Raw genomic sequence first — 12,870 nt, 5'->3', positions numbered from 1 at the left:
ACTGTCCGGAAAAATATAGATCACACTAATACACCAAAACCAAATAACAGAGAACAAGCCCGCACAAATACCCAGCGGGCCTAGTGCCCTTAAATAGCCTACAAACAAACACTAACTCAAAACAGGTGTTCCCAAAGGGAATCGATGGCAGCTAATAGGCCGGCGACGACAACCGCCGAGTGCCGCCCGAACAGGAAGAGGCACCATCTTCGGCGAGATTCGTGACAAGTACCCCTTTTAATGTTACGTTAATGTTACAAACATTAACTACCCACTGGGCACAGACATCAGTTCAACGTCTATTTTTGATTTACATTTGGTTGAGTTGTCAACTAACGTGAATTCAACATGAAATCAACTAAAAATGGCACCATGATATTGGATTTAGGTAAAAATTTGGGTGAAAAAAGTACATTCCCTTATGTTAATTACTTTTTTTGCAAATCAAATCAGTTTTCCACATTGATTCAACGTCATCACATATAATTGTTTTGTTGAAAGGACATGGAAACAATGTTGATTCAAGCAGTTTTTGCCCCGTGGGTAATTACCTGGTACCGAACCTACTAAAATGACTCTTGAACTTGTGGCAGGCAAGCAAGCTAGCTAGCTAACGAGCTAGTGATGCTAGCTACCCATCATAGCTACAATATCATGCTAGCTAACTTGCCATGCTAAGCTAGCTAGTTGTTGAAGCTGGCTGCATGGCCAGTCGTGGTATTTTGGCTGTATACCACAAACCCCCGAGGTGCCTTATTGCTATTATAAACTGGTTACCAACGTAATTAGAACAGTAAAACTACATGTTTTGTCATACCTGTTGTATATTGTCTCATATACCATGGCTTTCAGACAATCAGCATTCAGGGCTCGAACCAACCAGACTATAAAAAGTTATATAAAGCGAACAAATTATTGAAATGGTTCTGCATACAAATTCAGTTTTCCTCCAGACAAAGTTGTCAAAACCTTGTACCGGCAATCTGTTGGTTTTTGCATAGCCCGCCTACTAAACAATGCTGTGAATGTGTATGAATAGCCCGTGGTAGCACTGATGCAGCACAAAGAAGAAAGGAGCGGTAGGATCAAACAACAACGGTCATTGGCCTATACACCCGTCTTCGCTCAGCGCAAAAATGTTTAAATTAAAGGGTGGCCTACATAAGACCCCCAAAAATATTTAACTACATACATACATTAAAGTGTTATTTTATAGCTCAATGGTAAATACACATTTATTTTTACATGTATTTATCACCCTTGTAGAGTTGATTTGTCCAAATATATTTTGATATATCTTATTGGTTTTTCATGCCATTGCTTGCAGCACTCAAAGGTAACTAAGTACTTAAGTAGGCACATGTCCAATTTATCTGGGGACACTTTGTAAGCAATTTATAGGCCTACATGAAATGGACCGTAGAATCACAGTATGGGCAGTTCCTCAGTTACCTAGTTTAGATCAAATAAATCATATACATGAATGATTGAAGGGTACAGTGTACTCAAAGTGTACCATCCGGGTACCATCCAGGTCAGATGCCAAGAAATATCACCGGAGAAATGGACAGGAGTGACACTGACAGCACAGCAGAGGCGTAGGCAGAAATTGACTGGGTCAACATTTTCCAGCAAAAATACACAAATACCCAGATATCAGTGATGCATGGAGAAGTGGGTATATCCCAAATGGCCTGCCTGGTGAATAAAAGGCATCCTGTGTGAAAAAGTATATGAGAAACCGATTTAGGCTACTCTGAATGGCCCAATGAAATACATTCACCATTATATCAATAATGAAATAATAGGCCTAGCCCTTATGGCTGATATGGCTAAGGAGCCAGATAAACACGGCGGTAAGAAAAGGAACATACTTATGTGGCGGTGCGTTACATTAAAACGGGATACTCAAGGAGGTTCTACACTTCACAGGAGCTGAAGGCTTGGATTCTAGTCACTGCTGATTCATCGCTGTATTGTGCGATTTATGGGTTACAAAAAAAGGCCTAGGCTACATTCAATTCCTTACACCATGGTTTCCACATATTTATACCCTAATATTACTATTCTTGTATAACTTTTCTAGGCTGTAGTCTTTGCCACATGACTTCTGTGAGGCTATTTCATTTATAGCCTGTCCCTAAAGTTATTCTATCGAGAAGCAAAATAAAGAGACTAGGCTAAACTGTAGAATTCATGAGACATGGGAATAAATGCAGAATTCTCGTTGTGAATGCGAATATCAGAAGTCAGAGAACAGAGTGGAGTGCAGAGCTGTCCGGAGCTGAAATCTTTGTAATTACCTACCCATGTGGTTCTGAATAGTATAGGCCTACAGTATGCTATGGTTTCACACTTTTCAAGCCCATATTGCCAAATATTTCACGTGATTTGTTTTTGTGTAGGCTACTTGCATGATTTTGCTATTGTACTACATAATTGATATGGCAATTACACTACATTACTTTGATATGCATCAGTGGGGATTAAGAAGTGAGAATACGAAATGCCCACTGAAAGAAAACGGGTGGTGTATACCTGTGTATAACCTTCATGACAACACTGCCCTTTATATTTAAGTTGAAATGTGTGCAATCACATTGCATTATTTAACAAATCAAATCTTCAAATTGGTCACATACACATATTTAGCAGTTGCCATTCCAGGCGGTGATACAGCCCGACAGGATGCTCTCAATTGTGCATCTGTAAAAGTGTTGCGCCTTCTTCACCACACTGTCTGTGTGGGTGGACCATTTCAGATCGTCAGTGATGTGTACGCCGTAGAACTTGAAGCTTTCCACCTTCTCCACTGCGGTCCCGTCAATGTGGTTAGGGGTGTGCTCCCCCTGCTTTTTCCTCATGTCCACGATCAGCTCCTTCGTTTTGTTGACGTTAAGGGAGAGGTTATTTTCCTGGCACCACTCCGCCAGGGCCACTCACCTCCTCCCAGTAGGCTGTCTCGTCATTGTTGGTAATCAGGCTTACTATGTTTGAGTTGGAGGCGTGTGTGGCCACGCAGTCATGGGGGAACAGGGAATATAGGAGAGGGCTGAGCACACTCCCTTGTGGGGCCCCTATATTGAGGATCAGTGAAGTGGAGTGGTTGTTTCCTACCCTAACCACCTGGGGGTGGCCCGTCAGGAAGTCCAGGACCCAGTTGCACAGGGCGGGGTTCAGACCCAGGGCCCCGAGCATGGAGGGTACTATGGTGATGAAGGCTGAGCTATAGTCAATGAACAGCATTCTTACATCCTCTTGTCCAGGTGGGATAGAGCAGTGTGCAGTGCAATGGCGATTGCATCGTCTGTCGATCTATTGGGGCGGTAAAATAATTGAAGGGGGTCTAGGGTGTCAAGTAAGGTAGAGGTGATATGATCCTTAACTAGCCTCTCAAAGCACTTCCTGATGACAGAAGTGAGTGCTATAGGGCGATTAGTAATTTAGTTCAGTTACCTTTGCTTTCTTGGGTACAGGAACAATGGTATACATCTTGAAGTAAGTGGGGACAACAGACTGGGATAGGGAGAGAGGTGAATATGTCCGTAAACACTCCAGCCAGCTGGTCTGCTGAACGCTCACTCATTCGGGAACAATTGCAATCAATATATATATTTACACTCAGTGTGTCGTCGGGATCTCTGTTGAAAAGTTTTAAAAGTGTTGAAAAGTTTTGTTTCTGTTGGAGAGTCTGTCCGCCCTCTCTCTCTCTCTCTCTCTCTGTCGTGGTTAGAATGTATAGTTCAGAGTGACATTCATTCATGTCGTTATAGGATAGATGTTTGATGTTTGTTAGATGGTGGTTGTTGGTCTTCGCATTCAATGATACCGAATTCCTAGCTGCAGACTAGTAATTAATATCAAAGACTTGTTCTTATTCTGTCGGTATCGATAGTCTAAGAGTTTAACCACGTGGCATGGTTACTAGATTCAGCCATCTACTCAAACCTTTGCTTATACTCAAGTTCATGGTCTCTACTCAAACCTTGCCCCTTTGTCCAGTGCAAAGGAGTGTGGTTTGCTAGCCTGGTCGTTGAAGCATGTCTCGTGAAGAAGCTTCCAATCCTTTTATCTATCTCTAACAAATGAGCCTTCCATAGTGGCCTCAGGCCACATTTGTGTGTACACATTTGACAGAAAACAGCATCCCTTGTCAAACTGTATTCCAGCCAAAAAAAACTGTCCATACCACTTCCATGAGAAACACAGCGATTTTCCATTGATCACTGTAGTGGGGAACACTCACATTTTTGGTTGTACAGGTGGTTCATCAACTGCAGACAAATCCGGAGGTGGACTCGTGATGACATGCTCACTGTGATGAGGCGGGGCTTGGTGATGGTGAGTTAGCTTGGCTGTGGAAGCTAAGCAGTATCCATGCTAACCTTTTCATAGGCTAACGACGACTCAGTGACAGATTGGGCTCGGCCGATGGAGGTAGTGGAGCAGGTGTTGTCTTCATCCTCCATCTGTGGCTTTTTGAAAAAGCACATGAGTGATCTTTGTTTTGCCTTAACTTGTGACTAGCTTGTGCTAGTTTGCATCAGCAATGATTTACAGTGGGTCAAAACAATTTGATAAATGTTTTTTATTGTCACATGCAGTGTTTCACAAGGTCAACCATAGTAGTGTAGCACCCCTGGAGCAAATTAGGGTTACGTGCCTTGCTCAAGGGCACATCGACAGATTTAATTGATTACATTTTTTTTTTTAAATATATTTTAAGCCATCCTGATTGGGTGGGCCAGTGTTCAATCTGGCAGGACCTCTGCCCGGCCTGACCCTGCCCTGGCCTAGCATCTGTAGCACAGCCAGCTGAGACACACTGACTGAGAGGGGGAGGGCAGGAGAGGAGATTTGGGTGAGAGGCTGAGACTGAATTAGACCCCTTTCCACAACATAGGGCTGATCAGGGCCATCCATCATCCTCATTATTCATGCAATTGCATTTCCCCTAAAATGAAATGAATGTGGCTGCCTTCTCATCTTGTTGCCTCGAGAGATGATTTGTCAGCTGGTGTGTGGTCTCATTAAAACAATAGTGCCATCAACCCCATTTAACGTTAATTTTAAATTGGCCCTGGACCTGCAAGCCCTGCTGTTAAAAACGATGTAGTGTGTCCCTGTTTCTGCTGTCTCTCGCATGCAACCACCAGGCTGATACCACTCATCTGATGTGCCTCAACCAGCATTCACCAGAGCAATGCAGTTACTCACTATATTCCCAGAAGAGCAGAAGAGCACCTTTACTCCCAGGAGGGCCTGCATGGCCTCCCTCAATGCCCTCCAATCAACAGCACAGCATTATACCACAGCAGCCCCACTAGATGTATAGCCTTACACATCCCTGCAGGGGAGAAATATACACTATATTACCATAAGTATTTGAACACCTGCTTGTCGAACATCTCATTCCAAAATCATGAGCAATAATATGGAGTTGGTCCCCCCTTTTGCTGCTGTAACAGCCTCCATTCTTCTGAGAAGGCTTTCCACTAGATGTTGGAACATTGCTGTGGGGACTTGCTTCCATTCAGCCACAAGAGCTGTGAGGTCGGACACTGATGTTGGGCGAATAGGCCTCGCTCACAGTCGGTGTTCCAATTCATCCCAAAGGTGTTCAATGGGGTTTAGGTCAGGGCTCTGTGCAGGCCAGTGAAATGCTTCCACACCGATCTCGGCAAACAATTTCTCTATGGATCTCGCTTTGTGCACAGGAGCAATGTCAAGCTGAAACAAGAAGGGCCTTCCCCAAGCTGTTGCCACAATGTTGGAAGCACAGAATCATCTAGAATGTCATTGGATGCTGTAGCTTTAAGATTTCCCTTCACTGGAACTAAGGGGCCTATCCCAAACCATGAAAAACAGCCCCAGACCATTTTTCCTCCTCCACCAAACTTTACAGTTGGCACTATGCATTGGGGCAGGTAGCATTCTCCTGGCATCCGCTAAACCCAGATCGTTGGACTGCCAGATGGTGACGCGTGATTCATCACTCCAGAGAACGCGTTTCCACTGCTCCAGAGTCCAATGGCGGTGAGCTTTTCACCTCTCCAGCCAACGCTTGGCATTGAGCATTGTGATCTTAGGCTTGATGTTGCTTCCAGAGGCAGTTTGGAACTAAGTAGTGAGTGTTGCAAACGAAGACAGACAATTTGTATGCACTACGCACTTCAGAACTCAGCCGTCCCGTTCTGTGAGCTTGTATGGCCTACCACTTCGCTGGTGAGCCGTTGATGCTCCCAGGCGTTTCCATTTCACAATAACAGCACTTACAGTTGACCAGGGCAGCTCTAGCAGGGCAGACATTTTACGAACTGACTTGTTGGAAAGGTGACATCCCATGACGGTGCCACGTTGAAAGTCACTGAGCTCTTCAGTAAGGCCATTCTACTGCCCATGTTTTCCTTTGGAGATTGCATGGCTGTGTGCAACATTTTATACACCTGTCAGCAACGGGTGTTTCTAATTTGAAGGCCTCATACTTTTGTATACAGTACCAGTCAAAAGTTTGGACACACCTACTCATTCAAAGGTTGTTCTTTATTTGTACTATTTTCTACTATGTAGAACAATAGTGAAGACATCAAAACTATGAAATAACACATATGGAATCATGTAGTAACCAAAAACGTGTTAAACAAATCAAAATATATATTTACATTTGAGATTTTTCAAAGTAGCCACCCTTTGCCTTGATGACAGCATTGTACACTCTTGACATTCTCTCAACCAGCTTCACGGGGAATGCTTGAAGGAGTTCCCACATATGCTGAGCACTTGTTGGCTTCTTCTTCTTTACTCTGCGGTCCAACTCATCCCACACCATCTCAATTGAGTTGAGGTCAGGTGATTGCCTGGCAGACCATGCACAAGCTCCTCCTCCATGCTTCACCATGGGAAACGCTCACACGGAGATCATCCGTTCACCTACTCTGCGTATCACAAAGACACAGCAGTTGGAACCAAAAATCTCAAATTTGTACTCATCAGACCAAAGGACAGATTTCTAATGTACATTGCTCGTGTTTCTTGGCCCAGGCAAGTCTCCTCTTCTTATTGGTGTCCTTTTAGTAGTGGCTTCTCTGCAGCAATTCGACCATGAAGGCCTAATTCCTTCAGTGTCCTCTGAACAGTTGATGTTGAGATGTGTCTGTCACTTGAACTCTGCGAAGCATCTATTATGGCTGCAATTTCTGAGGCTGGGAACTCTAATGAACTTATCCTCTGCAGCGGAGAGAACTGTGGCGGTCCTCATGAGAGCCAATTTCATCATAGCGCTTGATTTATTTTTGCTACTGCACTTTGAAGAAATGTTCAAAGTTCTCAATTTTCCACATTGACTGACCTTCATGTCTTAAAATAATGATGGACTGTCGTTTCACTTTGCTTATTTGTTACCTGATTCAGGAAACTAGGCATATGTCGCAAGTCACGACTTCATCGAAGAGCCGTTTGAATGTACAAAATATTTTTGGGGCAGAAATTCCTTCTTGAACATGTGAACTTTCATGTGCCTTAATAACAAACTTTTATTCCATCTGTAAATATGAATAAAGTTGTTAAATTACGAGCCTAGTTGGTTTAGCCAAAGAAAAAGATAGGAACTTTTTCGCTAGCCATGATTGGCTGAGAAAATGAGTGGGCTGGAAATGCCGAGAGATTAGTTTCAGATTGGTCTGCTCTGTAGCATCTTGTGTCGATAAAATGAGCTGCTCGTTATGCGTAGATAATCCTTTCTACTGCAGATTTTTTGAAAGATAAAATGTTAGCTATGGAGAACTGCAAATATGTTGCTACTGCACTCAATAATATTGGTGCTCTGAATTTATCAGGCGCTATCGTCAAAGGTCAGTGGGAAAAAGTTGTGATGGACTACTTTCTGGAGGACGATCGTGCCATGTTTGTATTTGTATTTATTATGGATCCCCATTAGCTGCTGCCAAAGCAGCAGATACTCTTCCTGGGGTCCAGCAAAGTTAAGGCAGTTTATACAATTTTAAAAACATTTCAATACATTCACAGATTTCACAACACGCTGTGTGCCCTCAGGCCCCTACTCCACCACTATCACATATCTACAGTACTAAATCCATGTCTATGTATTGTGTGTGTGTGTGCGTGTGTGTGTTTGTGGGTGTGTGCCAGAGAAGTCACATGACTTGGACTCGAGTCACGAATATGAGGACTTTGACTTTAACGCAAACTCGAATTTGACGAACATCAATAACTTGTGACTTAACTTGGACTTGAGCCTTTTGACTCGAACTGACTTGATACCCTCCCCAAGCCCAAATATAAAAAATTATGCTATAAAAAAAAGTGTGCAGCACATCAACTCTTCATTTAATGAATTACAGTTTGAATCGGACAGCAGCCAATCAAATTGTGCCAGCTGAGAAAATGTTGCACGTGGCAATGCAGAGGAACGTCGGCAGGTGAATTCAGATGGAGCCCTTGGAAAGATACCCAATATTATTATTTTTGGATATAAAGACTACGCTGTATCAACAAAAAGCGGATTGCAACTTGCAAAACATGCGGGAAGAAAATGACAGACGGAGGTGCAACTTCGAACTTTGTTCAACATTTGAAGCTGCGCAAAGAACGGTAAGTCGTGGCTAATATGGCCGACAGCTGTATCATTCATAACTTTGCAAGTGTAGCATGTTGGCTAACGTAACGTTAAATCAATGAGCATCCACGCAGTTAGTCAGTGCGGGAACGTGATTATTGCACCCAAGATTGAGCTACAACTGGCTAATCCTGCTTATCCTGCCTGTTCCTAAAGCTATTGACATATGTTAGCCTACTGTAACCACACACACAATGTTCCTAGGCCATCATTGAAAATAAGAATTTGTTCTTAACTGACTTGCCTAGTTAAATTAAAGGTAAAAAAAATGTTTTTAATCTTCTGTCACCTCACAACTGATTGGCTCAAATACATTAATTAAGAAGGAAAGAAATGCCACAAATTAACTTTTAACAAGGCACATCTGTTATTTGAAATGCATTCCAGGTGACTACCTCATGAAGCTGGTTGAGAGAAAGCCAAGAGTGTGTGCAAGGCTGTCATCAAGGCAAAGGGTGGATTTAAGATTCTTCTACTTTGAAGAATCTTAAATCTAAAATATATTTAGATTTGTTTTTAACACTTTTTGGTTACTACATGTTTCCATGTGTGTTATTTCATAGTTTTGATGTCTTCACTATTATTCTACTATGTAGGGGGGGGGGCTTTACTTGGCTCATCGCGCTCTAGTGACTCCTTGTGGCGGACCAGGCGCCTGCAAGCTGACTACGGTCGTCAGTTGAATGGTGTTTCCTCCAACACATTGGTGCGGCTGGTTTACGGTTAAGCAGGCGGCTGTTAAGAACCGCGGTTTGGCGGGTTATGTTTTCTAGGACGCATGTTTTCTAGGACGCATGACTTCGCCTCTCCCGAGCTCGTTGGGGAGTTGCAGCGATGTGACAATTGGGGAGAAGAAAAAAAATCTATTTGTTAAATTATAAATATATTTTTACATTAACTTAACGTGGAATTGTTCGGCATCACAGTGAACTGATTTATTGAAGTTATAGCAAATTATCAAATCATATTAAGTTAAACCTACGTGTTTTTTATGTAATACACACAGTATTAAATTAAGCTATAAATTACTTAATCTTAAATCAACTAGCCAATTTCAAATAAATGGAACACTTACTTAAAAAACAGTTAGTTGTACTTTTTTATTAATGTCAAGTTACTTGACTAACCTCTGATTAAGCAAATTATAATTTATATGTAATATTACCTTAATCTTTCTCAAAGTATTTGAGGCGAAAATGACTTATAGTTTACAGTGTAGTCTATACTAGTTGAGTAGTGGCGACATACACTCCATCGCCGTTATAATCTACTGGGAATCCTAAATGTTCCCAAGCAAGATTTAAACGATGATGGAGAATCGTTCTGGTTTATCTACCCCACCACTCGTCATCGTACAGAAATAGTTCCTGGCTGCGCCTCACAAAAGGACAGTTTAAAATGCGGCAATTAAGATTCTAATTTTTATTACAACATACATTCCTGAACAGCTACCGTCCTGTAGGTTTTTACTTCAACGCTAATCTAGCGCACCTAATTCTAATCGTAAACTGGTTGTTAAGCTGAATCAGGTTAGTTACGACTGGGGTTGGTGTGAAAACCTACAGGAGGGTAGCTCTCCAGGAATAGGGCTGGAGAGCCCTGAACTAGTTGTTTTAATGGAATAACCTGAAAATATATTTCAGCTGAAATTTACTCATGAGACATACAACACAGCGTAGGCATAGCCTATAGGCCTAGTGTTTTTATTTTGTATCTATACCAAGAAGGATAGTGATGGAGTGCTGCATCAGATGACCTGGCCTCCACAATCACCCGACCACAAAGTGAAGGAAAAGCAGCCAAGGAGTGCTCAGAATATGTGGGAACTCATTCAAGACTGTTGGAAAAGCATTCCTCATGAAGCTGGTTGAGCGAATGCCAAGAGTGTGTAAAGCTGTCATGAAGGCAAAGGGTGGCTACTTAGAAGAATCTAAAATCTAAAATATATTTAGAATTGTTTAGTACTTTTTTGGTTACTACATGATATGTGTTATTTCATAGTTTTGATGTCTTCACTATTGTTTTACAATGTAGAAAATAGTACAAATAAAGAAAAACCCTTGAATGAGTAGGCGTGTCCAAACCTTTGACTGGTACTGTATATTTTTTATGTATTCATTTGGGTACACAGTGCAGACCGAACCGAGGTCCCGGTTCTGAACAGTTCGGTACGAATACGTGTACTGTTACACCCCTATTGAACATGCTCCTTTTCTTCCTCCACAGCACCTCCTACAGTCCGAATAATCCACTCTGGCCACGCATGCAACATCGAGGAGGAGCGCTACACCGAGCGTGTCTACACCATCCGGGAGGGAGAAACTCTGGAGCTAGCATGTCTAGTCTCAGGCCACCCTCGACCTCAGGTGAGATCATCACTGCACTATCCCCAGACCCAATTTACTTATGTACTGTGTTGTCTGTGCCATCAAATTAGAAAGACTATAACGGACATTACCATTCAAGTCGACATTCTGTGATCGGTGGAGCAGTGGCCATATTGAGCGTATCAGTCAAATTGCTGTGGTCTGAGCATAGAATTAGTATTACTAGAACATACACTAATTTAAGTGTACTTTCCGTAATGGGTGGACTGGCGACCATATTGAGTGTACCCACAACTGTACCAGTCAAGTTGCCATGGTCTAGCATTTCTATTTTTACTGCTCCTGTAAAGCCTCCACTTTTTAGACTTCCACTTAACTGCCTTTCTGTACCCACCTTTCCTTTGCCGGATCGGCAGGGCTCAGTCAAGCGCTCTCAGACTCTAGGCTTCTGTAGGCAGCGGCGGCGGTGCGCTGTTCTGTCGAAGTCTTTATATGTGCAAATGAGTTCAATCACACTGAGTGAAGAAGAGCTCCCCATTGGGGGAAATGGCCATAGGGGAAATCATCAGATGTGCTCTACTGCAGTACCAGCCCCTCAGGGAATCAAACATTTACACTAAAAACAAGAGAGAATTGGAAAAGACGTGGGGGGAGAGTCTTAATGAACCCATGTGATAATCTTTTATTACTCTACATATTTGAGTGAGTGAATGGGAAAGGCACACATTAATTTGACACAATGGATGGTAGAGTTGGGGGATGTATTACTGGGGGATGCAATGTTTTATTGTGGGATTTTAATTAGAATTTAAATTAGGATACCCATTAGCTGATGCCATAACATCAGCTAATCTTCCTGGGGTCCAATACAGAATTTAAAAGACAGACACCAGTGGCGCCGGAGGGGATGGCTGCCGTTTTACGGGCTCCTAACTGTGCTATTTTGTGTGTATTTTTGCATTGTTTGTAACTTATTGTTTTACTTTAGCTTATTTAGTAAATACTTTCTTAACACTTTTTGTTTAACTGCATTGTTGGTTAAGGGATTGTAAGTAAGCATTTCACAGTAAGGTCTACTACACCTGTTATATTCGGTGCATGTGACAAATACAATTTGATTTGATTACAAATAATTACATTTACATTAAGACATTTCAAACCTTTAGTAAGTAGATATTACAGACAATTAAAATACCTGACAGGTATTGCATTTAACATTCAGTGGGATTAGTATCTATCCAGTCATATGGTCGATCACATTAGATGTTCTTTTATTGTTTTCCTGAAGGTGGGTTTCTTTTTTGCCTGAGAAATGTGATTTGGTAAAAACAAATCACAACAAAGTTTTGTCGCATACATAGATTTGCAGATGTTATAGCAGGTGCAGCCAAATACTTGTGTTTCTATCTCCAACAGTACAGTAATACCTAGCAATAATTCCATTCCGTGATGGCGCTGTAGATTTGAGGAGATGTGTCCTTGGTCTGGGGGTTATCAGATGTCCTAAACTAGCCTGTCTGTTTTGGTGATTATGTTCATAGCTAATATACACGAATTGGTCAGACAAATACAGTGGTTTCTAGAAAAATATGGATACTAATTTGTGTTCAACAGGAAGCCATGAGAGATGCTAGTGCATTATGTTGACATCCATACCGATGGAGCAATGAAGAGCTAATCTGGCATCCAATAAACTCCAATAAATGTTTTGAGCAAGTTTTTGCTGCAGATGACCATAAGATTGGACACTAGACAGTACTCTAGGTGTGATTGAACCAAAGCTCGGATCAACTGATTCAGAGTGCTCGATGTTACATATTCAGAACATTTTCTTGTTATAGCAATGCCCACACCCATTTTAATTACAATGTTATCTATATGTTCAGACCAGGATAGCGTTGCGTTCAA

General features: G+C 42.0%; 1 protein-coding gene across 1 annotated transcript in view; it reads left to right on the top strand.

Annotated features, from left to right (window-relative positions):
• Positions 1-12,870, top strand: part of LOC109903815 (MAM domain-containing glycosylphosphatidylinositol anchor protein 2) — a 244,066-nt gene that overhangs the window by 61,497 nt on the left and 169,699 nt on the right. The window contains exon 2 of the mRNA XM_020500790.2: positions 10,862-11,001. Coding sequence (XP_020356379.1) covers positions 10,862-11,001 — 140 coding nt within the window. The remainder of the gene's footprint in view (positions 1-10,861; positions 11,002-12,870) is intronic.

This window comes from Oncorhynchus kisutch, linkage group LG14 (assembly GCF_002021735.2).
Source record: "Oncorhynchus kisutch isolate 150728-3 linkage group LG14, Okis_V2, whole genome shotgun sequence".
NCBI classification, from domain to species: Eukaryota; Metazoa; Chordata; class Actinopteri; order Salmoniformes; family Salmonidae; genus Oncorhynchus; species Oncorhynchus kisutch.
Note: the sequence above shows the minus strand (reverse complement) of the source record. Positions and strands in the feature narration are given on the sequence as shown.